General features: G+C 42.2%; 2 protein-coding genes across 4 annotated transcripts in view; both read right to left on the bottom strand.

Moving 5' to 3' along the window:
* Nucleotides 1-1434, bottom strand: part of LOC122441443 (interleukin 18 receptor accessory protein) — a 32409-nt gene extending 30975 nt beyond the window's left edge. The window contains exon 1 of one of the 2 annotated variants that reach the window (XM_043468043.1): nucleotides 1135-1434. The gene's annotated coding sequence lies outside the window, so the exon portion shown is untranslated. The remainder of the gene's footprint in view (nucleotides 1-1134) is intronic. The other variant, XM_043468044.1, reaches the window with a different exon arrangement.
* A 10244-nt stretch (nucleotides 1435-11678) lies between these two features.
* IL18R1 (interleukin 18 receptor 1) overlaps nucleotides 11679-23710 on the bottom strand; it is a 34620-nt gene continuing 22588 nt past the window's right edge. For both annotated transcript variants that reach the window (XM_043468041.1, XM_043468042.1), the window contains 4 exons: nucleotides 23447-23586; nucleotides 19985-20146; nucleotides 16071-16229; nucleotides 11679-12351 (listed from right to left, as the gene is read on the bottom strand). In XM_043468041.1, the coding sequence (XP_043323976.1) occupies nucleotides 11996-12351; nucleotides 16071-16229; nucleotides 19985-20146; nucleotides 23447-23586 (817 nt within the window). In that variant the 3' untranslated portion in view covers nucleotides 11679-11995. The remainder of the gene's footprint in view (nucleotides 12352-16070; nucleotides 16230-19984; nucleotides 20147-23446; nucleotides 23587-23710) is intronic.

The following is a 23710-nucleotide window of genomic DNA, read 5'->3' as shown; positions in this document are numbered from 1 at the left end:
GAGAGGGGGCTTCCCTGGTGGTCCAGTGGCTAAGACTCTGTGCTCCCAATGCAGAGGGCCTGGGTTCCATCCCTGATCAGGGAACAGATCCCACATACCTCAACTAAGAATTTGTATGCCACAACTAGGAATCCTGCGAGCTGCAACTAAGACCCAGCACAGCCAAATAAATAAAGTTTTTAAAAGGAAATGAGAATCACAGGGTGACTTCAAGTATCTGACGGGTCTCTTCTCCAAACCAGCTTCCATACCTGCTTTCCATATTTCCTTTGTCAGAGGTTGAAGATCCCCAAGCCCCCCGCCCAATCAGTTGGTCAAGACTACGCTTTCAATATCTTTGGTTGATGATGAATTATTATTTTTGCTGATCCAGACTTTTGATGTGAGAATAAGAAGAGGAAAGGCAGGTGGAGTAGGCAGGTATCAACAAAGAATCTGAGACTCAAGTAGGGGAATCCCACCATCAAAGACAATTTCCCATGGGATCATCGGTGACTGTACACAGAGAACACACGTATGTGTAGACATCTGATCTGGTGAAATAGCAACCATTTAATTCAACTAATATTATTATGGTTCTCACATAATCCATGGTAGCTTTATCTACCATTGTCTAGGAACTACAGAAGATCAAGAGTATAGCTTGATCCAGTGGCTAAGACTCTGAGCTCCCAAAGCAGGTGGCCTGGGGTTCAATCCTTGGCTAGGGAACTAGATCCCACATGCTGCAACTAAAGATCTCATTCATGTGCCACAACTAGAACCTGGTGCAGCCAAACAAATTTTTTTTTTTTTTAAAGAGTGTAGCTCACACTCTTAGCGATCTTACGGCGGTCAAGTCAAGACAAACGTTGAAATTCAGCAAGCATCTTAAATCCCTCTACTCTCCAGCTTTCCCACAATATACTCGAAGCATTATAGAAAGGCTTATTTGGTAATCACAAGGTTTTTAATAATGTAAGGCCTCCATATAAATGGAGATATAACTAGTTCAATACCACACCTAATAGTATAAAATAGTTAATGAAAAGGAACTGCATTAGCAATCCATTCTGAAAATGTTTCAAGTTCTTTTCTCAACTTAAATTTGCTGGTTAGGAAATCTAGTGAAAAAAAAATGTGCTCATGTCTTACCTGTACTTCCTGTCCTTAAGACACTGAAAAAGAGGAAGGAACTTCAAGGCTTTATTTCAGTGACTGCCGGCTTTTCTATCTGATGAAGAAATGTGAGCATATCCATTTTGAAAGAGGAATACAGTATGTCATCCTGCCCAGAGAGATACATTTAACTCACACATGTTTAGAAATAATAAGCTAAAACTGGAGAGAAAAAAAAAAGGAAAATCTTTTACTAAAGGAAAATGACCATTGACATTGTCAAATTCATGATCATAAAGAGAAAAATCAAATTAACTGCTTCTGTCAGTAGAAGGAAATGACCGAAAGATGAAGCGTCTAAGATTCTCTCCAGGCCAACCTCCTTGACTAGATAAGGTTTGCGGTCAGGTTTAGTTGAAAGAGTGAGTAAGCCGACTTCCTTTACAGGAATTTCCTCTGCAGATTATTAGCACTCAACTCAACTTCTCAACTGTGGGTTTGGGGTTTTTCTGTTTTGTTTTGTAAAACTAACTCCCAAAAATGTAACCTTTATGATATAGCCTAAAGCTTTTCTTGTGATTCACTTTTTTAATTCTGCAAAAGGAAAAAAAAAAAAAACTCTATTGACATTTCTTTGAAACAATGATTTATTTATACAGACAGGGAAATGAATTTAAAGTCTAAAATCACCAAGGTTTTTTGGCACCTATTTATGATTAAAAGAAAGATTCAAAATATAACATCTAATTAAGAACACCCTGCGTGGTGTGTGCTCAGCTGTGTCTGACTCTTTGTGATCCCATGGACTGTGGCCCACCAGTCTCTTCTGTCCATGGGGTTTCCCAGGCAAGGATACTGGAGTGGTTTCCTACTCCAGGGGATCTTCCCAACCAGGGATAAAATATGTGTCTCCTTCATCTCTTACGTTGGTAGGTGGATTATTTAACCACTGAGCCACGTGGGAAATCCCAATTAATGTTCCTTTCAGAGAACAAATAAAATCGCTTAATAGGAACCTGAGGACTCTCTGAGAGCTTCCTGGTCAGAAAGAGTCTTGATTAAGCTTCTTGGTTAACCCTAGAAACCATCCTTCCTCAAGATAAGGCTATTCATCGAGCATCTGAGTGCTCCAGGGCTGTTTCTACATTTATCTAGAGGGTGATGTAAAATGCAAAAGAAGACTACGTTCACTTTGGGATGAAAGCAAAATGAGTGTTTGCCTGAGATGGAGGAGAAAAAAGGGAGTGAGTTGTTACAACTAGGAATGAACCCCAAAACATATCCGTCCCAGGTCACAAATCTACCTAGAATTCCAAGAGAAAATGAGGTTTCTTCCAGGCCTGTTTCCAGACAGGTCATAGGGAGCAGATGAACGATATTCCAGGCACATGAAGCTCCAGGCTCACAGCGTCATGAGGGAGCAACACGGCAATAAACATGTGGTGCTGGGAAAACTGGTCAACCGCTTGTAAAAGAATGAAACTAGAGCACCTTCTAACACCACACACAAAAATAAACTCAAAATGGATTAAAGATCTAAATGTAAGACCAGAAACTATAAAACTCCTAGAGGAGAACATAGGCAAAACATTCTCCTACATAAATCACAGCAGGATCCTCTGTGACCCACCTCCCAGAATATTGGAAATAAAAGCAAAAATACACAAATGGGACCTAATGAAACTTAAAAGCTTTTGCACAACAAAGGAAACTATAAGCAAGGTGAAAAGACAGCCCTCAGAATGGGAGAAAATAATAGCAAATGAAGCAACAGACAAAGGATTAATCTCAAAAATATACAAGCAACTCCTGCAGCTCAATTCCAGAAAAATAAATGACCCAATCAAAAAATGGGCCAAAGAACTAAACAGACATTTCTCCAAAGAAGACATACAGATGGCTAACAAACACATGAAAAGATGCTCAACATCACTCATTATCAGAGAAATGCAAATCAAAACCACAATGAGGTACCATTACACGCCAGTCAGAATGGCTGCTATCCAAAAGTCTACAAGCAATAAATGCTGGAGAGGGTGTGGAGAAAAGGGAACCCTCTTACACTGTTGGTGGGAATGCAAACTAGTACAGCCGCTATGGAAAACAGTGTGGAGATTTCTTAAAAAACTGGAAATAGAACTGCCATATGACCCAGCAATCCCACTTCTGGGCATACACACTGAGGAAACCAGATCTGAAAGAGACACGTGCACCCCAATGTTCATCGCAGCACTGTTTATAATAGCCAGGACATGGAAGCAACCTAGATGCCCATCAGCAGATGAATGGATAAGGAAGGTGTGGTACATATACACCATGGAATATTACTCAGCCACTAAAAAGAATTCATTTGATTCAGTTCTAATGAGATGGATGAAACTGGAGCCCATTATCCAGAGTGAAGTAAGCCAGAAAGATAAAGACCAATACAGTATACTAACGCATATATATGAAATTTGAAAAGGTGGTAATGGTAACCCTATATGCAAAACAGAAAAAGAGACACAGATGTACAGAAGAGACTTTTGGACTCTGTGGGAGAAGGTGAGGGTGGGATGTTCTGAGAGAACAGCATTGAAACAAGTATACTATCAAGGGTGAAACAGATCACTGGCCCAGGTTGGATGCATGAGACAAGTGCTCAGGGCTGGTGCACTGGGAAGACCCAGAGGGATGGGATGGAGAGGGAGGTGGGAGGGGGGATCAGGATGGGAAATACATGTAAATCCATGGCTGATTCAGGTCAATGTATGGCAAAAACCACTACAATATTGTAAAGTAATTAGCCTCCAACTAATAAAAATAAATGAGAAAAAAAAAAAATGACCTGGGAAGAGGTATGTCTAGATTGGAAGGGAAAGGCCAAATGTAAGGGTTGTCTGTGGCCTGTATTCAATGCCTGTTGAACTGAACTAGATTCAAGTGAGTTGGGATGTGGGAGCTGTCTTTGTGAAGCTTCAGAGATCCTGACGCAGACCTTGGAGTTGAGTCTAAAGTGATTCAGGTAGGCGATTCCTAAAGTGAGTTTGACAGCTCAAACTGAGTTTGAAGAGGGCTTGACAGGAGAAGAAATCTTATCTACAGCCCTTGAGGAGGAACTAAAGGTCCTTGACTTAGATTTATGGCTAAACTGTTAGTGCTTCATCTTGCTTTATTGCTTTCCTTTGTTTTTACATTTTCTCACTTGGATTAAATTTGCTCTTTGGAACTGAAGGAAAGCCTAGGCAGCTAAATCTCTCCTATAGACAAGAGGTGGGGGACATGGGGTTCTGTCCCTGGGAATGCTCCCCAGGGGTCCTCTCAGTTTCACATTCCCTGAAGAGTTTAGCCCCCCACTTATTGTTATACTCACCAGAACATTCCCTGTTTTGATTCTTGGTCATTTTCATATTCACTTAGATGATCCAAGAAACACCCTGATCTCTCAGTTCTTCAACTGCCTTTCTTCTAAATGTCCTGTCCTCCACACTTACCTCAGGCATTTATTCCTACACCTGCTGTTACTAGTAATTGGCGTGCCTCTGTGATTTCCATCTCAAGCACCCTCCACCCTGAAAGTCTCCTCCTATCAGCTTATTCCCTGAAACACTCCAATTTGGATTCATTTGTGACATTATGTGGTCACACATGAATCTTTGTTGGTCTTACCAATATGATACCTGCCATTTCTGCATTTTCCAATTTAAGTTTTACCATCATTCAGCATTATCAGTCACTTGCCTATACCCTTGGTTCACTTAACACTCTATTTGATTGCATTAGCTTGAAAAATACTAACTCTATCCCCTAGTTAAACATATACCACTGAATATGGCTGGAAAAAAGACACAGGCATGCTGACTGGTCTCAGTAAGATGAGGGAGACTATAATCACCATTGCAGGAGATTCAGAAGACACGGGTTCAATTCCTGGGTAGGAAAGATCCTCTGGAGGAGGAAATGGCAACCCAGTATTCTTGCCTGGGAAATCCTATGGACAGAGGAACCTGGCAGGCTACAGTCCATGGAGTCACAAAGGGTTGGACATGACTGAGGGACTGAGCGTGCACATGTTCACACATTAAAACAAGGAGGGAATCTCACAAAACCAAGTGAAGTTTCAGAGGAAAAGAGAGGTGGCTACTGTGGGCTATAGCAGAGAAGTCAAGCGGGATTGAAGAGTTTCCATTAGAATTGGGGATCCAGAGCCTGCAAACACTGCAGCAAATGGATCAGGGATTAATGAGTAAGCCAAGCATAGCCTGCCTTTCTAAGAACTTTGACTTTGAACAAAGCAGTATATATAATCTGTTGGCTTCCTAACAATGAAAGTTGTGCTTTAACCCCCAAACCCACCACTACCACAAACACATTTTCCCTCCCTTTCCACCTCCAAATAATATACCATAATTTTAGTTAAATGTTGAATATTGACAACATTGTGACCAGGTAAATACTATGTGTGGCTGAGCCATATAATGCTATATGTTTTTCATTGAAAAAGACCCTGATTCTGGGAAAGACTGAAGACATAAGAAGGGGGCAGCAGAGGATGAGATGGTTAGATAACACCACTGACTCAATGGACATGAATTTGAGCAAACTCTGGGAGATAGTGAAGGATAGGAGAGGCTGTTGTGCTGCAGTCTTTGGGGTCAGAAAGAGTCAGACACAACTTAGTGACTAGCACTTAACACTTTGGAAGATATCCTTGGAAGATTAGCCTAGAGTCTATTTCTTTCCCTTTCTACACAATTCTATAATCATTTCTGTTTAGCTAGAAAGGGTTGATTGCATTCATTACATCTAAAACATGGCCTCTTCAGACATGTTTAATTTTGCCAAATAAAATTGTCACATGAAATCTCAACATAAAGATGCGTAAAAGCAGTGCTGGTCTGGTTGACATGTTGGAGGGAGTGGGAGGTGGGGAGAGGTGCGGAGTCCAACACACCTGTGTGCCCTCCTCACGCCATCCCATTGCCTGGATATTCACTCAGACACCTCTCATGAACCCTGGGATTCCTGAAACCCAATTTGAAAGTTGATTTTAATATGTTAACCACTAAGTATTATTATTATTTACTGGAGTATAGTTACTGTACAATGCCATTACTTTCTACTGTACAACAAAATGATTCAGTATTACATACAGGTATATCCCATCTTTTGGGATTTCCTCCCTGGTTAGGTCACCACAGAGCATTGAATAGGGTTCCCTGTGCTATACAGTAATCAGTTATCTATTTTACACGTAGTATCAGTAATGTATACCTGTCAATCCCAGTCTCCCAGCCCATCCCATCTCTTCCTCTTGGAATCGTACACTTGTTCTCTGTTGCTGCTTTGCATATAGGTTCGTCTGTACCATCTTTCTAGATCCACATATGTGTGTAAATATACAATACTTGTTTTTCTCTTTCTGACTTACTTCACTCTATATGAAAGCCTCTCCAGGTTCTCACCATTAATTATTAAACTTGCACACCAAGTTGTGGCTATTGTGTAATTGGGGTATCATGTGTCCCCTGGACGGTATGGGCAACCACAAAGTAGGCTGCAAAGAGACAAAAGCTTGTTTTCACAAGTCTCTCGCAGATACACAGTGTTGGTCTCGGCACTCCCAGCCCAGCTTGTGATCACTATCACTGTGGTCTGGAGGTGGGGCTGGAGGGACCCTGCGTCCTGCCTATAGCACACACAGCCCGTTTCCTGTCGGAGCTGTGGTTTGGCCACTCTCTGAAGAGCCCTGCGAGGCTCCCATTTCTCAGAGTAGCTTCTGCTCAGGAAGCTGATCCCCCCCAAAGCTCAGGTCTCCTCCCTCAGAGCTGCACTCATACCGGGGTGATGCGATGAGCTGCTTCCCCTGAGCATTTAGAGCTGTGATCCAACTCGATTGTGCCGGTGTCTCGTTCAGACGAGCAGGCTGATGATGGCTGCAGGGAGCTCACCCTCTCTATGCCTGGCTGACAGTCCTCTGGAGCCAGCTGGTCAACCGCTAGCATCCGTATTGGATGCGCTCCTGGTACCTGTCAGGGGTCTGACTCCCTGTATCTTAGCAGGTACCATGGTCGAGTGTACATTCCCATCCTGTGGAGAACATGGGTGTTATTGCCCTCCATCCTTACCATAGTAGCCTAGAAGAACCCTTGTACTCTTTTGCCTCCTCTGAGCCATAACTTGGGAAGACCCCCTGGAGAGGAAAATGGCAACCCACTCCAGTACTCTTGCGTGGAGAATCCTATGGACGTAGAAGCCTGGCAGGCTGCAGTCCCCGTGGTCACAGAGTCAGACACAACTGAAGTGACTTAGCAGGCATAGCATGAGCCAGTCCTAAGCAGCCTTGCTTCCTCTCTGCAAGACTGTCTAGACCCTCTGGTACAATGTATCTCCCCAAGAAGTGCCCACAGCTTCCCTCAAGTCTCACTGTGCAACAGGTGATTCCAAAGAGAGGGGACGGTACCCTCTCTGCTCCAGCCTGTCACACTAGCTACCTATATGCTCAGGATTGGTCCCTGGATTGGTCATGTCTCAGGTTCCAGGCTTTAGAATATTGGGTAATAAGGTCTCTCTCTGCTCTAAGAGTGGAGAAGGAAATGGCAAAGTGGAGAAAGAAATGGCAACCCACTCCAGTATTCTTGCCTGAAGAATCCCATGGGCAGAGGAGCCTGGTGGGCCACAGTCCATGGGATCGCAATGAGTTGGACACGACTTAGTGATTAAACCACTACCTGCTCTAAGAAAGTGTCAGAATAATTTAGTAAATGCTTCCAGCACATAATGGACACACATGGAGTGCTTCTTTGTACATCTTAGATGGCTGACTCGTCTCTGATTTTCCGAGATGGACTCCACATGTAAGGACATATGAAGTCATAAAAGAGAGTGACATTATTTTATCAGCCAGTTACTTACTGGTCCTGGTTGGAAATGTTTGCACTTACATTTTAAAATATGCACATGAGTTAACTGGCATGTGAATAACCTGATATTTCTGCTGGGCATTGTGTGGCCTTGTGACAGTAAGTTCATTTTTGGCTCCTGGATGGAAGGTGAAACTAAGAAGGTAGGTACAAAGTAATTTGACATAAAAAAAGATAGATGTAAGCATTCATTGTGAATGACCCATATCTTATCAAAGAGGTGGGAATCCACATTGAGAATGAGGGGTTGACATGTTTTTAAAGTCTTTATTGACTTTGTTACAATATTGTTTCTGTTTTATGTTTGACTTTTTGGCTGAGAGATACATGGGATCTTAACTCCCTGATCAGGAATGAAATTCAAACTCCTTGCGTTGCAAGGCAAAGTCCTAACCACTGGACCACCAGAGAAGTCCCTGAAATTTTAAAATAAGTGAAAAAGATGCTGAGATTTTTCAAAAATAAAAGCACAACATCAATGATTCGTTAATGTATTTTAAAGCACATATTTAATGTATACATTTAACACATTTACTACAAAATCCATTTAATGTATTTAAAGAAACATAACAAAAAAGCAAATCATTCTATGTGTTAGAGACAATGATGACAGGAATAAAATTTCTCATGACCATATATTTTCACATATAAATCTTCTTAGTAATTAAATCCTCTTACTTTTTTGACCATACAACTGGCATGGAAAGTTGTAAGTGCTACAAAAGTTAGATCACTTTCTTATACTGAAAATCTTATTTTTGATTTTCAGTAGTATCTGCCACAGCTGTTCTATTATTTAAGTTGCTTTTTATTTTGTAAATTTTTTGTTTTATGTTGGAGCATCATTGATTTACGATGTTGTGTTAGTTTCAGATGTACAGCAAAGTGATTCATGTATCCATATCCATATATCCATTCTTTTCCGGATTCTTCTCCCACATAGGTCATTACAGGATATCGAATAGTTTCCCGGACTGTACTGTAGGTCCTAGTTGATTATCTATTTTATATACAGTGGTACCACAGCTGTTTCAAACAGTATCTGCTTTAAATTTTTTTGGAACAGTCATACTGCACCCATATATCCTAACTAGGCTTCCAGGCTTACCCAGCTCTTTCCTTTCTCTGTAAGGCTGGTAGCTCTCACTCTCTCACCGATTTTCAGGTCCAGCCATTACCACTAAGGCCATCAGGAAGGCCCAGAGTACTCGGTTTGCTTTAAGGAGACAGATATATGTCTTTAGACATTGAAAGTTGCACATGTCCAGTGAAGAAATATCCTCTGCCCTAAGGATATGCTTCTCCTCTATGCTTCTCTGAATAAACGAATATCCTCAAGTCACTGACTCAATGGACCTGAATTTGAGCAAACTCGGGGAGACAGTGAAGGACAGGGAAGCCTGGCAAGCTGCAGTCCATGGGGTCCCAGAGAGTCAAGCATGATGTAGCAACTGAAAAGCAACAACTAGTAATAACAAAAGTGGCAGCGCCAACACTTACAGAGTGTTCATTCCGTGCCAGTAACTGATGGAAGTGCTTCGTTTATACTGATTCATTTAGTCCCCCTGTACAACTCTTATAAATTCTAATTTTACTGATGAGGAAAACTCATCACAGGTGAGTTAGAGGAGATGCCAGAGGTCACGGTCATGGTAAACCCAGGATCCAGTTCAAGGGTCTTGGCTGCACACTCCCGTGCATGTCCCTTCATCCGATGTCTCTGCGTGTGTGCTCAGTCTGGTCTCTTTGAGACCCCATGGAATGCAGCCCACTGGACTCCTCTGTTCGTGGGATTTCCCAGCAAGAATTCTGGAGTGGGTTGCCATTTCTTTCTCCGGGGTATCTTCTCAACCCAGGGACAGAACCTGTGTCTCCCTGGCAGGTTCGATCCTGCCAGGGATCAAGTAAATTGGCAGGCTGATTTATTTTACTGCTGAGCTGAGGGGCATTTTAGATTTGTAACCTTTTAAAAATTGAGCAAGTATATTTAAAATGCATAACCAACAAGGTCCTACTGGATAGCACAGTAAACTCTGCTCAATGTTATGTAACATTATGTGTTATGTTAGCCTGGATGGGAGGTGAGTTTCGGGGAGAATGGATACGTGTGTATGTATAGCTGAGTCCTTTTGCGGTCCACCTGAATCTATCACAACATTGTTAACCAGCTATATCCCAATATAAAATAAAAGGTTAAAAAAAAATCGAGCAAGTAACCATCAATTTTTTGGCTGCTGAATAACTAATTTGATCTGGCCCCTATCCCATGTCTAAACATTTAAAATCATTAAATGTCTGAGACTGTTTTTTAAAAAACCCAGAAAATGATTTGTGTCTGGCATAAAAGGTTGTTCTCATTTCCTTTTAAGAAGTTTCCACTAATAGGTCTAATTAAGCAAGCCCTCTGTAGCATCTTAGTGGAATTTCAAGAACTGTAGACTTGCAAGGGTAGCAAGGACAATTAAGGATGCCCTGAGGTTGAAACACTGTTTCAATAGCTCATACCTCACACCCTGCCCTGCACATAGCCCTGCAGCCCCACCCCCATCAAATCCCAGGCACTGAGGTGTTTAGAGGTAAGGCTGTGGTTTTTCCAGTGGTCATGTATGGATGTGAGAGCTGGGCTGTGAAGAAAGCTGAGCACCGAAGAACTGATGCTTTTGAACTGTGGTGTTGGAGAAGACTCTTGAGAGTCCCTTGGACTGCAGGGAGATCCAACCAGTGCATCCTGAAGGAGATCAGTCCTGGGTGTTCATTGGAAGGACTGACGCTGGAGCTGAAACTCCAGTACTTTGGCCACCTCATGTGAAGAGTTGACTCATTGGCAAAGACCCTGATGCTGGGAGGGATTGGGGGCAGGAGGAGAAGGGGATGCCAGAGGATGAGATGGCTGGATGGCATCACCGACTCGATGGACATGTGTTTGAGTAAACTCCGGGAGTTGGTGATGGACAGGGAGGCCTAGCGTGCTGCGATTCATGGGGTCGCAAAGAATCGGACACGACTGAGCGACTGGACTGAACTGAACTGAGCTGAGCTCTTGCAAGAACTTGGAGACACCATTCCGGTTCCTGTGTCACCCACTGGCTCATAGACAATACCACAGGGTAAACTTAAAATCCTTTAGCTCAACTTTTAGCATTAAAAAGCTCTTAAAACATGCCCTTATTTTAAGGCATAAGTTATTTGCACCGTGTCCAGCCTCACATCAGAAGATGAGATGGTTGGACAGCATCATTGATTCAATGGACATGAGTTTGAGCAAACTCCAGGAGATAGTGAAACACAGGGAGGCCTAGTGGCTACAGTCCATGGGGTTGCAAAGAACTGGACACGAATGAGCAACTGAACAACAACTGACCTCACAGTTGTTGAATATGTGACTGAGCAGACTGCCTGCATCCAGTTACAGAAGGAGAAGCAGGAGACACATTTCTGTTGAGTTCCCCAGTCTTCTGGGAGCCCAGGGACTTCCCTGGTGTCTCAGTTGGTAAAGAATCCGCCTGCAATAGAGGAGAACCTGCTTTGATTCCTGGGTTGGGAAGTTGCCCTGGAGAAGGGATAGGATACCCACTCCAGTATTCTTGGGCTTCCCTGATGGTTCAGACAGTAAACAATATGCAAGCAATGTGGGAGACCTGGGTTCGATCCCTGGGTTGGGAAGATCCCCTGGAGGAGGGCATGGCACCCTACTCCATATCCTTGCCTAGAGAATCCCCATGGACAGAGGAGCCTGGTGGGCTATAGTCCATGGGGTCGCAAAGAGCCAGACAAGACTAAGCAACTAAGTACACACACAGTGGAAGTCCACGGCCATAGAGGAATGTTTAGGCTTATCCCCGGCAACCTAAATGCCAAGTTCATCTTCAGTCTGTGAGTAAGACATTCCCAGAGTAGAGTTAAATATTTGAATAATGCCCTCTGTTATCCACAGGCTCAGACACTCAGTCCTCAGACTGCCAAGAGCTCTTTCTTCCGCTCAGCTTTTCTGAAGATTAGGACTTCAAAAGAACAGGCAAGACTTCTGACTCATCTCTGCAGGGTTTGACTGCTTTTGCAGGCATCAGATAAAGAAGATTCTTCCAGAATCTTGAGTTATAAGACAGAGACTTATCTGCCTTCCACTTCAGAACTCTGTGGGATTTCAAAAGCTTCAGTGATTGAGGCAAAAATCTGAAGTCTCCGATAGGCGTAAATTCAATTAAGATGATTTTAATTTTCCTTTCCACCAGTGCTTCATGGAGTCCACTTTCAAGCTCATACCTGACTTCACTAGACATATAACTTTTACTGAGAACGATGATCAGCCTTCGGCTTTTCTCTATCAATGAATGGATTTCATCAACAACAGCTGAAAATACAAGAGGTGGCAGGTTAATTTAAGAAAACCAAAAGGGTGGACATGAGATAAAAATCATGTTGCACAGTCTTATTTTGCATTATTGAACTCAACTTCACTAATAAATTTTAAGGCAAGTCATTCTCAGTTTTATATGCCTATTTTTTTAACTAATTTTTTTTTTTTTGGCTGTGTGGCATGTGGTATCTTAGTTCCCTGCCCAGGGATAGAAATCACACCCCCTGCATTGGAAGCTAGGAATCTTAACCACTGGACTGCCAGGGAAGTCCATATGCCTATTAAAAGAAGCAATCAACTGCACAAAGGTAATAATGAATACCCACTTGGCCTTACTCTGTGCCTGGTATGTGTGTGTGCTCAGCAACATCTGGCTCTGAGACCCCATGGAATGTAGCCCACCAGGCTCCTCTGTCCATGGGATTTCCCAGGCAAGAACAATGCAGTGGGTTGTTATTTCTTTTTCCAAGTCTGTGCCATACCTTCTTCTAAGCATGTTACGTATATGAACTCCTTTAATCAGCACAATGATCCATTGAAGAAAGTACTATACTCACCCTCATTTTACAGATGAGGAAACCAAAGCACAGAGTGGTTAAGTAACTTGCCCAGAGTCACACAGCTGGTAAATGGCAGAACTGGAATCTGAACCCAAGTGGTCTGGTTCCAGAGTGTCTATTCCTAACCATGACACCATCTTGCCTCTTTATACGCATGGAAGAACGTGCTAAAATTCTAATTGACATATTTAAACACACACACACACACAACACTGCCATTATTCTAGACCACAGGTTGAAAGACCTTTTCTGTAAAGGGCCAAATGGTAAATATTTTAGCCTTACAGATTATATTGCCGTCGTCACAGCTACTCAGCTCTGCTGATGTAGCTCAAAAGCAGCCATAGACAGCACTGGAGCACAAGCGTGTGGCTGTTTCAAAGACTGGACCTGCCCTGTGGTTGACAGACTGCCAACCCCTGCTCCAGATCTAGCCCTTCTCAGACTGAGTTTCCAATCCAAACTAATTAAGAATTGATGCTTTCACACCGTGGTGCTGGGGAAGACTCTTGGGAGTCCCCTGGACAGCAAGGAGATCAAACCAGTCAGTTCTGAAGGAAATCAACCCTGAATGTTCACTGGAAGAACTGATGCTGAAGCTGAAGCTCCAAATACTTTGGCCACTCAGTCGACTCATTGGAAAAGACCCTGATGCTGGGAAAGATTGAGGGCAAGAGGAGAAAGGGGGCAACAGAGGATGAGATGGTTGGATGGCATGAATTTGGACATGAGTTTGAGCAAACTCTGGGAGATAGTGAAGGACAGGGAAGCCTGGCATGCTGCAGTTCATGGGGTCCCAAAGAGATGGACATGAAGTAACTGAACAACAATACAAACACTCCTATTTTTATTTAAGAATGAAGAAGAAACCTGTTCTTTAAATGATTCCAAAAAAATAATGGAAATATATTAATAATAAAATGGATGCAAAGTCAAGAAGAAATACTTTGCGACAGCATGTCTTCTTGGATACAAAGAAGTGACACACAAAAGTATCATAGTGCCCAATGCATCTGACAATTTGGTATATTATTCCTTAGAGAGGTTATTTGTTATTTAAAAATATTTTCTCTTTCTAATTTGTAACATTTTCCCTTCTTAATTTGCAACCTAGGAGGGAAAAAACACTTTTTTTTTAAGACTTTTTTTTTTATGTGGACCATTTTTAAAGTCTTTATTGAACTTCTTGTAATATTGTTCTGTTTTATGCTTTGCATTTTGGCTGCATGGGATCTTAGCTCCCAAACCAGGGATGGAATCTGCACTGCCTGCATTGGAAGGTAAAGTCTTAACCACTGGACCACCAGGGAAGTTCCCACAACTGTTTCTTATTTACTGCCCTATCCTAAATGCCCAAACTTAGAGTTGGGCACAAGGATGGTACTCAGTGAATGCTGAATGAATGAATGAGTGATGGTAATTATCCAGACATTTGTGTTGCATCATTTGTGAGGCACTAGCATCTAGAATAATTTGACACCAGATTCCAAATCTCTGAAAGACTTTCAGAGAAAATGTGGAAGTGTTACTAAATCTCTTTGAGTTTAGCTGTAATATACTTCAGTATCATGTTATAGCCATTTGTATTCATATATTAATTTAAAAATTGAATTTCACAATCAAAATATAGTATGAACCATCAATCTCATTTTATTTAACCTTTACCATTACTCCTAACTTCTACTTCAATTTTCTCACAATGTCAACACGATAAAGAAGAAACATTTTTTGGTAAGAATTAACCTGTGTTTATAGTCCAAAGAATCACGTATTAAATTAGGGACTGGTTTTGCTACACACAAAATACCATCAAAAGAGGGATTCATCCTGTGCTCAGTCATGTTCAAAGATTTGTGACTCCATGGACTGTAACCCACCAGGCTCCTCTGTCCATGGGATTCTCCAGGCAAGAATATTGGAGTGGGTTGCCATTTTCTCCTAAAGGGGATCTTCCCCACCCAGAGATAGAACCCGCATCTTCTGACTGGCAGGCAGCAGATTCTTTACCACTGAGCCACCAAGGAAGTCCTTAGTCTGGTCTATTAAATGCTTTGTGATAGTAATTCTGGCCCTGGTTCTGAAAACAGAGCACTTGCTCCCTTTCTCCAGAGTCAGAGAACTGTGAAGTAAGATGAAGAGTTCAAGTCCTGGACCAGGCCCCCGTGAGGCCACACTTGGAAGGAGTGCAGGTTGCTCATAATTTCTGGTTTACAGGGGAACGGCTACCCACTCCAGTATTCTGGCCTGGAGAATTCCATGGACTGGACTGTCCATGGAGTCGCAAAGAGTTGGACATGACTAAGTGACTTTCACTTTCACTTTTCTTTCATTTCTAAGCAAACAGGAGAGCATTTCATAAGGTAAGCTATTCATCTTTTTTTTTTTTTTAGTGACTGAACAACAATGATTTATGTTATTATAAATACCAGTAGGTTTAAACATTTTCCATGTTTGTGAACCATGTTGTTTTTTCCTGTGTAAATTACCTCATCACATCTTCTGTATATTTACCTACTTGGATATTAATATTTTTCTTTTAATGCATTTTTTCCATTTATTTTTATTAGTTGGAGGCTCATTACTTTACAATATTGTAGTGGTTTTTGCCATACATTGATATGAATCAGCCATGGATTTACATGTGTTCCCCATCCCGATCCCCCCTCCTGCCTCCCTCTCTATCCCATCCCTCTGGGTCTTCCCAGTGCACCAGCCCTGAGCACTTGTCTCATGCATCTTTTAAAAACCATTTCTACTAATTTTCCTTATTTTTTTAAAATGTCTTCTTTTAAAATTGGATGTACTGTGTTTATTTATTATTAATAAATTATAAAGTTATAATTAATAATATTAATATTTATATTTTAATTAATACACATAATTAATTATATAATATTTATATATTTATATATAATTATTATATATAATTATATCAGTATATAATATATTATAATTAATATATATAATTAATAAATTATAAAAAATAAATAAGTATTTCCTTATCTGGCCACACCTCACAGCATGTGGGATCTTAGCTCCGCAACCAGGGATTGAACCCACACCTCCTGTATTTTTGAAGCTAGGAGTTTTAACCACTGGACGGCCAGGAAAGTCCCCTTCCACTAGTTTTCTATCTGGTATTCCCTTTCTTACCTCCTCCAGGAACCACATCTCTTTCAAATATGCATAACTTATACCCAAAATGTTTCTCCAGCACCCTGGGCAAAGTCTCCACAGCGAACGCGTGCTCCTCCCCGTGTTCAGGCTGACATTCTTTCAGGTAGGACACAAAGGCGTCATATGTTTTTCCATCTAGGAGATAAGGTTGACCCTTTGCATTAGTGAGAAAACAAGGCTTTATGTAACTAAAGATGGAGTGAAAGTCCTGGAAGGTGGGGATGGAATCACTGAAAAAGAAAAGTTAAGTATAGCATCCGCACATTCAAACACATCAACCCAACGCAGCACATACATTAAACTACATACTCTACTATGTGTGAGACAGAGAGCTAGTGGGAGGCTGTGTATAGCACGGGGAGCTCAGCTTGGTGCTCTGTGGTGACCTACGGGGTGGGATGTCGGGGGGCGGGGGGCGAGTTGGTGGAGGGCGGTCCAAGAGGGACGGGACATATGTATACATATAGCTGATTCACTTCGTGGTACGGCAGAAACTAACACACTGTTAGGCAATTATACTCCAATAAAAAAAAAATCTGTGCAGTTCTTCATATATTGATTATACCTCGATGAAGCTATGAAATAAAAGAATAAAATATTTTTTATAGAAAACAAATTAAAAAATATAACAAGAAGGTTTAAACTAGGTAATGCCTAAGGTCCCTCAAGTATCCTTTGGTTCCATGTTTTTCATGCATCACTCTTTATCTCTGATTTTTGAAGCTGTCAACAAACAAGGAATACACTCAATTATTATTATAGGCCAACAAAAAAATAACATACTCAGACTTTGTATGGGAATCAAGTAGTCAACTGGCAAATGTTTCCTACACATGTACATTAAGAGTCCCATTGCTTGACACCAAAAAGGTATCTTGCCACAGAGACCTGTGAAGACAGATGAAGAGTTCAAGTCCTAGACCAGGCCCCCAAAGGCCATAACTGGAAGGAGTGCAAACTATAGGTTAGGGCACTAAGGGAATTTAAAGAAAATAGAAGGTCAAGGAGCCCAAAGATGCCCTCTTTCCAGGATTGGGAAGCAAATCTTACCTTGGCTTATTCTACTGCTATTAATATCATTTAATTCTACCGCCATCTGAATCTACTCTCAAAACAACCCCCTGAAAGTGAGAATAAAAATAAAGCTGAGTATTTACCCTGGAGAATGGAAAGAAGTGATGGGAGATGATTGAAATCATATGCTATAGGAACATATGCTATGTGGTCTATGATGCTTTAGATGGCAATAGAAAAGCTTCTGGTCTATTAAAGGTTTTCATTGATGACATCTGATCCTATTTCAGCAGTGTTCAAGGGGACTGTGTTAGCAAACAATAAGGACCATTCTACTAACTGGGTCACTGAAAAATAATACTCATTCCTCTATTCTGCTTTCATCCAATCTATTTGAGAAGACAGAGTGGACACATGCAACAACTTGAAAAGGCTGACAAATAACACATTAGCAGCTATGAGTCAGTGTAAACAAAACAACAAACAAACAAATAAAGTAACTTGGTCAAAGAGTAAGCAGAGATCTCCATGGATATGATGTTAGTTGGGGTCAGTAGAGGAAGAAGGTGGAGTAGTTGTAAAATAGTCTACCTTATCCCATGACATTTGGTTAGATGCTAGAGGAATTGGATTTATGCTTGGGTACATTATTGGGGTGAATGAATTTGCTACTGAGTGGAAGGCTAAATATTTATCAGCTTCTTTATTTCAAAAGAATAGGGTAAAAGCATTCTTGGTCCATGTTCTTTATGTTGAGTATCACTTGTGCTCAATGACCCAGCCCAATATCTTCAGCAGTGTCCAGGCTCACAAAACAACCCTTTCTGTCTCTGGGAAAAGATTCTCCTGTTCTGCCTCTTGCATCCTGGGTCAGCAGTTCAAATCAGAACTTATTGTTGGTTTAGAGCAACTGCTTTACAGAATAGAGCATGTATGAAAGACTGAACATTTGGTAAAGATTGCAGAATTCACATGCATATCAAAGGTAAGAAAAGTTGGCAGAAATAGAGCTACCTCTGAATTTAATCAGTAAGTGGGTCCCTTGAATAACTCTTAGGTTGTTGTGAAATACAGCTATCTATCAGTATAAGTAAGAGCCAGTGATTCCATTGGGCTTCCCGGGTGACTTGGTGGTAAATGAATCTACCTGTCAACGCAGGAGACGCAAGAGACATAGGTTTGACTCCTGGCCTGGGAAGATCCCCTGGAGTAGGAAATGACAGCTGGCTCCAGTATTCTTGCCTGGAAAATTCCATGGACAGAGGAGCCTGGCGGGCTACAGTCCATGGGGCTAGAGAGTTGGACACGATTGAGTGACTAAGCGCACACATGTAATCAAAACAACTGTATCCACATCTACAGTTCTAGTCCTTCTACTTTAGGGAGTTTTCCTTCAGTTACACTGCATACAAACAGAATGACAACTATACAAATTTCTCCACTACATCACTTCTGCAATAACGGAAGGTTGTAAGAAACCCAAATGTCCATCAAGTGGTGACTCAATAAACAAAGGCGAATCCACAGAAATAAAACATTGTGCCACCCAAAAAAATGAGAGGCTTTATAAACTAAGATGGAAGGGTATCCAAGATACAGTAAAACAAAGTTCAGAATAGGGTGTAGAGCATGGCAAGATCTGTCTTTCAAATAGGAGTGAAATATGATTCTATATGATTAATATTCATTTGAATATACTACCAATAGGAGTGAGGTGGGAAACAGGCATCGGATGAACATGTACGCATCATCGCTAAGAGTTTTGGTGTTTTGAGCTATGTATGTGCTACACACACACACAGATACAAAAGCAAGTGCAATAGATTATACACATATCTTTCTAATTTGGTAACTATTTTGGATTAAAAAAATTATTTATCTCTTTATTTGGCTGCCCTGGCCTTATTTACAGCACTTGGAATCTTTACTGTGGCATGTGGAATTTTTTTTTTTAGTAGTGACATTCAGAATCTCCTTTTTTAGCTGCAGCATGTGGAATCCAGTTCCCAGACCCGGGATCAAACCTAGGGCCCCTGCATTGGGAACGTGGAGTCTTAGCCACTAGATCACCAGGGAAGCCCCTCTATTTTGAATCTTGAGGACTTCTATTAGTGTGTTAGTCACTCAGTCATGCCCGACTCTCTGCGATCCCATGGACTACAGTCCACCAGGCTCCTCTGTCCATGAGGTTTTCCAGGCAAGGATACTGGAGTGGGTTGCCATCTCCTTCTCCAGGGGAGAGCAAGCATGAGGAGCTGGGCGTGCCGGGAGCGGGGGTGGGGTGGTGGGTGGCCCGGGATGCAACGCGCTGCAGTGGGTGAGCCAGAAGACTCTGAGGACTTCTAATCACCTCCAAAATTACGAAAACTGAGAAACCACAGTCCCCAGATAGGAGGAGCAGATAAAAAAATAGCAGATCTAGGGGACTGGAACTCAGGTCGTGTGGTATGGAGTTCAAGGTTCTTGCAAGTCCATCATGCAGCCTCCTTTGCCAGGTTTAAATAATGAACCATGATACAACTCAACTCAGTTTAAATGACTTTAATTGAGTGTGCACTTTGTGTAAGGCACCAGATGGTGTGTGAGCAATGACGTTCAGACACACAGTCCTTGGGCAAGAACACCTCACAGGACACAGCATACGTGCATGAAACGATTAGAGGATAATTTTTGGCAACAGGCAAGTAAGCACAAGAAAAAGTGGCACAGACAACATCCACAGCAGATGATTCATCAGATCAGTTTTTCTTATGGAAAACCTCTACTGCCATTAACTCAACAATATAATCAACATAAGGTGAAGATTAATATGTATTTACATAGCTTCTTAATGAAACTGTAATTATAAAAGATCCCAGCATTAAGAAATTCGTTACCTGTTAAGGTTTCGTCTCTTCCCATGAAATGTCTATAAAATAGAACCAAGTCAACTCTATAAATGACACCCACGGTCACAAGGCAAACAGCCACCACTGAGATCACGACAGCTACGATCATTCCTCTAGTGAAGACGTGGCCGGGGATGTCAACCATGTCTTCTAGAAAGAAAAAGAAAATGGGAAAAATAAGTCAGGGAGATTTCATTAGAGTCTTTCACTGTCACATTGCCGTGGTCAGTTTTTTTAACCTTTAACACAAGTCAACTTGTCTATCCAGTTACTCTGAACTCCTGTCTTTAGTCTCCTGTGGTGATCCTTCTGCTCCACAGAAATGTGTACAAGGGTATTATTCAGAGATGTGAACTGAAAGTCTGTTCCTACCCGAGGAAGTCAGATTTCTAGGGTGCTGAGACACCAGGGTGAAATGCAGAAGGACCCACATGCAAACCTCAGTTTGTGGGCTGGGAACATATTGCCAGGGTGTGGGATCTTTGAAGATTAATTTTTATTTTATTTTTTAATTAATTTTTGCTGATTTATAATGTGGTGCTAGTTTCTACCATACAGCAAAATGAATCGGCCACACATATACACACACCCCCTCCCGTATGGACTTCCTTCTCGTTCAGCTCACCGCAAAGCATTCAGCAGAGTCCTCTGTGCTACGCAATATGTTCTCATTGGTGATCTACCTTATGAGTCTACATGTGTCAACCCCACCGCCCCATTTCCCCCTTGGCACCCACACGCGTGTTCTCTACGTTTGCGTCTCTATTTCCGCTCTGCAGGCAGGATCATCCATACCATTTTTCTACATTGCACACACATATGAATGTGCGGTGTTCGTTTTCCTCTTTCTGACTTCACTGTGTATGACTGTCTAGGCCCACCCGTGTCTCTGCAAAGGGCGCTCACTATATTTTAACTGAAGCACAGGTGACTGACACTGTTATGCTAGGCTAAGGTGCACAGCAAAGTGAATCTGCTCTGTGTACACATAAATGCACACTTCTTCAGATCTTTTCTCACATAGACCATCACAGAATGCTGAGCAGTGCGCCCTGTGGTATACAGCAGATCCTTATTTGTTATCCATCTGATACACAGCGGTATGTATACGTCAATCCCAACCTTCCAATTCACCCCTCCCCCACCCCTTACTCCCCGGTCACCTTGACAGACGGAGTGCCCTGGTGAGAGCACGTGGGCTCCAGCCTGGACCCATCACCTATTCTGTGTCCCGGAGAAAGTCACTGATGCCCTAAACTCTTAGCGTTTTACCTGTACACACAGGACAGCAAGGAGGCTAGGCACACTTTCTCCTTCACTTACAGGGCTGCTGTTTTGAAGGTGGGTTAAATACTACAAATAAATAGTGAACACATTACCCGGCACTCAGCTCTGAGAATTTTTGCATATTTTTATATGAAAATGTCCTTTGAGAAAAAAAGTTACCTTTCCTAGATTTATGCTCATTACGGACAACATGACACATAAAGGTATAAAGGACAGAATAATTTTTTAAATAAATCTGTTCAAAACTTTTAAAGTTGCACACTTTATTTTTTTTTTTTTTAAATTTTTTGGCCACACAGCATGAGGAATCTTAGTTCTCCAACCAGGGACCGAACTCACACCCCTGCATTGGAAGTTTGGAGTCCCAATCACTAGACCAGCAGGGAAATCCCAATAGAATAATTTTTAATAACCATTCCACAGTGTGACTATGGCCACTACCAACACACTAGTACATTTCCTTCTAGATTTTCTTTTTTCCCTGAAAACATTTAATTGGAACCACATGGTGATCACTCTTTATTGCTTGACATTATATTATAAGCATTTCTCTACATCTTACAATTATAATTCATGCCATCCCAATATTTAGATCAACTCCAATTTTTCATAAATATACATAATGTTGCAATGAATATATGTATAAACCCTTACCTATGTTTCTGATTATTTTCCTCGAGTACATTCTAATGGTGGTGGGATTGATTTCTGGGTCAAAGACTATAAACATACACAAAGCTCTTGTCATCTTGACACAGTTTTAGGGATTATCTTTCCAGTAAAAGTAACTATTAGGATGTAAGTAAGCAAACACCGGGCTTCCCTGGTGGCTCAGTGGTAAAGAACCCATCTGCCAGTGCAGAAGACGTGAATTTCATCCCTGGGTCAGGAAGATTCCCCTGGAGGAGGAAATGGCAACCCTCTCCAGTATTCCTGCTTGGTGAATCCCACGGACAGAGGAGCCTGACGGGCTACAGTCCATGGGGTCACAGTCGGACACGACTAAGCGACTAAACAACAAAAGCAAATGATGTTGCTTAATAAGTTAACTCTGGATAAACATAGGCCCTGAGGTTCCTGCATCTCTGAAAGGAAGAATGTAACTGTATCACACAATGCACATACTTTCATGCTGGCCCAAGCACTCCTCCAGGGAAAATGATGGCGTCAAAGACCAAATTCCCTAGGTAGTATCTGTGAGCCCAGGAGAAGAAGATAAGGTCAGGGTAGAAACTTTTATGGCAGAGATAGCACAGCCTTGTGCTGACCTAGGACAGTGCACCGCTGTCTGAGCAGCCACTTCTGAGCATCTCCTGAGTTCATGTCCTGGGGCTGGACTGTTTTGGTGGAGGTTGGAGTTGGTGTTGGTGGTTGTTTAGTTGCTAACTCGTGTCTCACTCTTTGTGACTCCATGGACTGTAGCTTGCCAGCTCCTCTGTCCATGGATTTACTAGGCAAGAATATTGGAGTACATTGCCATTTCCTTCTTCAGGGGATCTTCCTAACCTAGGGATCGAATGCAGGTCTCCTGCATTGCAGGTGGATTCCTTACCGACTGAGCTACCAGGGATACCCAACATGAAGGTGGGTGATTCTGGAATACTCCATCAGATAGGTACTGAAACACCTGAAGAGTCCAGTGATCAGTCATCAAATAACTGTCCACTTGCCAAGACCAGGGACTGGCCCAAAGGAGGGAAACCTAAGTTCGCCTTTGTTGAATGAAGGACTAGCCCAGGGCTCCTGTGCCCACGGCCCTGCTGAGTTAGGGTGGAGGCAGGACCACTGGCCGCATCCTCCGCCCAGCCGCAAACTTCCCTCTGGTTATCCAGAGTGTGGCGGAGCTGTTCAGACTACCTCCCCCATGATCCTTGCCCACCAGCATCTGAGCTCCACCTACCTCCCTGCTCCGGGCTCCTGGCTGCTGCATAAGATTGGAACATGACAGAGCAAAGATAGACCTGAGGCTTTCATTGCTCACAAAGGACAGCAGCGAAGGCTGAGCACCCGCTCTGCCACTGAACACCTGTGATAAGTCAGACCCTTCCCTTCTCAGGAGCTCGGTTCCTGGTTTGTAAGGTGAGAAAGTGATGAGCTATGACGGGCCTCTCGTTTGCAGCATTCTAGGTTTGCACCGACTTCCAAAAATAAAATTTCTCACACCTTCTACCAGCAAGAGGAAGCTTTTGGTGTCGATGCCTCCCTGGTTGACTGCAGTGCAATTGTATGCAAAGTTTAGATTTCTTGTATTTATGTTCTCAATCCTCAGTATTGTGGAAGCAAGCCATTTGCCTTCTGAAGTCCTGTAAGAGAGGGACAGGGTTTAGCAAAAGGCTGTGTGCCGTTACCAGCGACATGACCCATGAGAGAGGAATGTGTATGCGCAAATACGTCTGTAAAAAGCAATGCTCTGTGGACTTCAGAGAT

The sequence above is a fragment of the Cervus canadensis genome, chromosome 5, assembly GCF_019320065.1.
Source record: "Cervus canadensis isolate Bull #8, Minnesota chromosome 5, ASM1932006v1, whole genome shotgun sequence".
Lineage (NCBI taxonomy): Eukaryota > Metazoa > Chordata > Mammalia > Artiodactyla > Cervidae > Cervus > Cervus canadensis.
The sequence above is the reverse complement of the archived record's forward strand: the minus strand, read 5'-3'. Positions and strand labels throughout refer to the sequence as shown.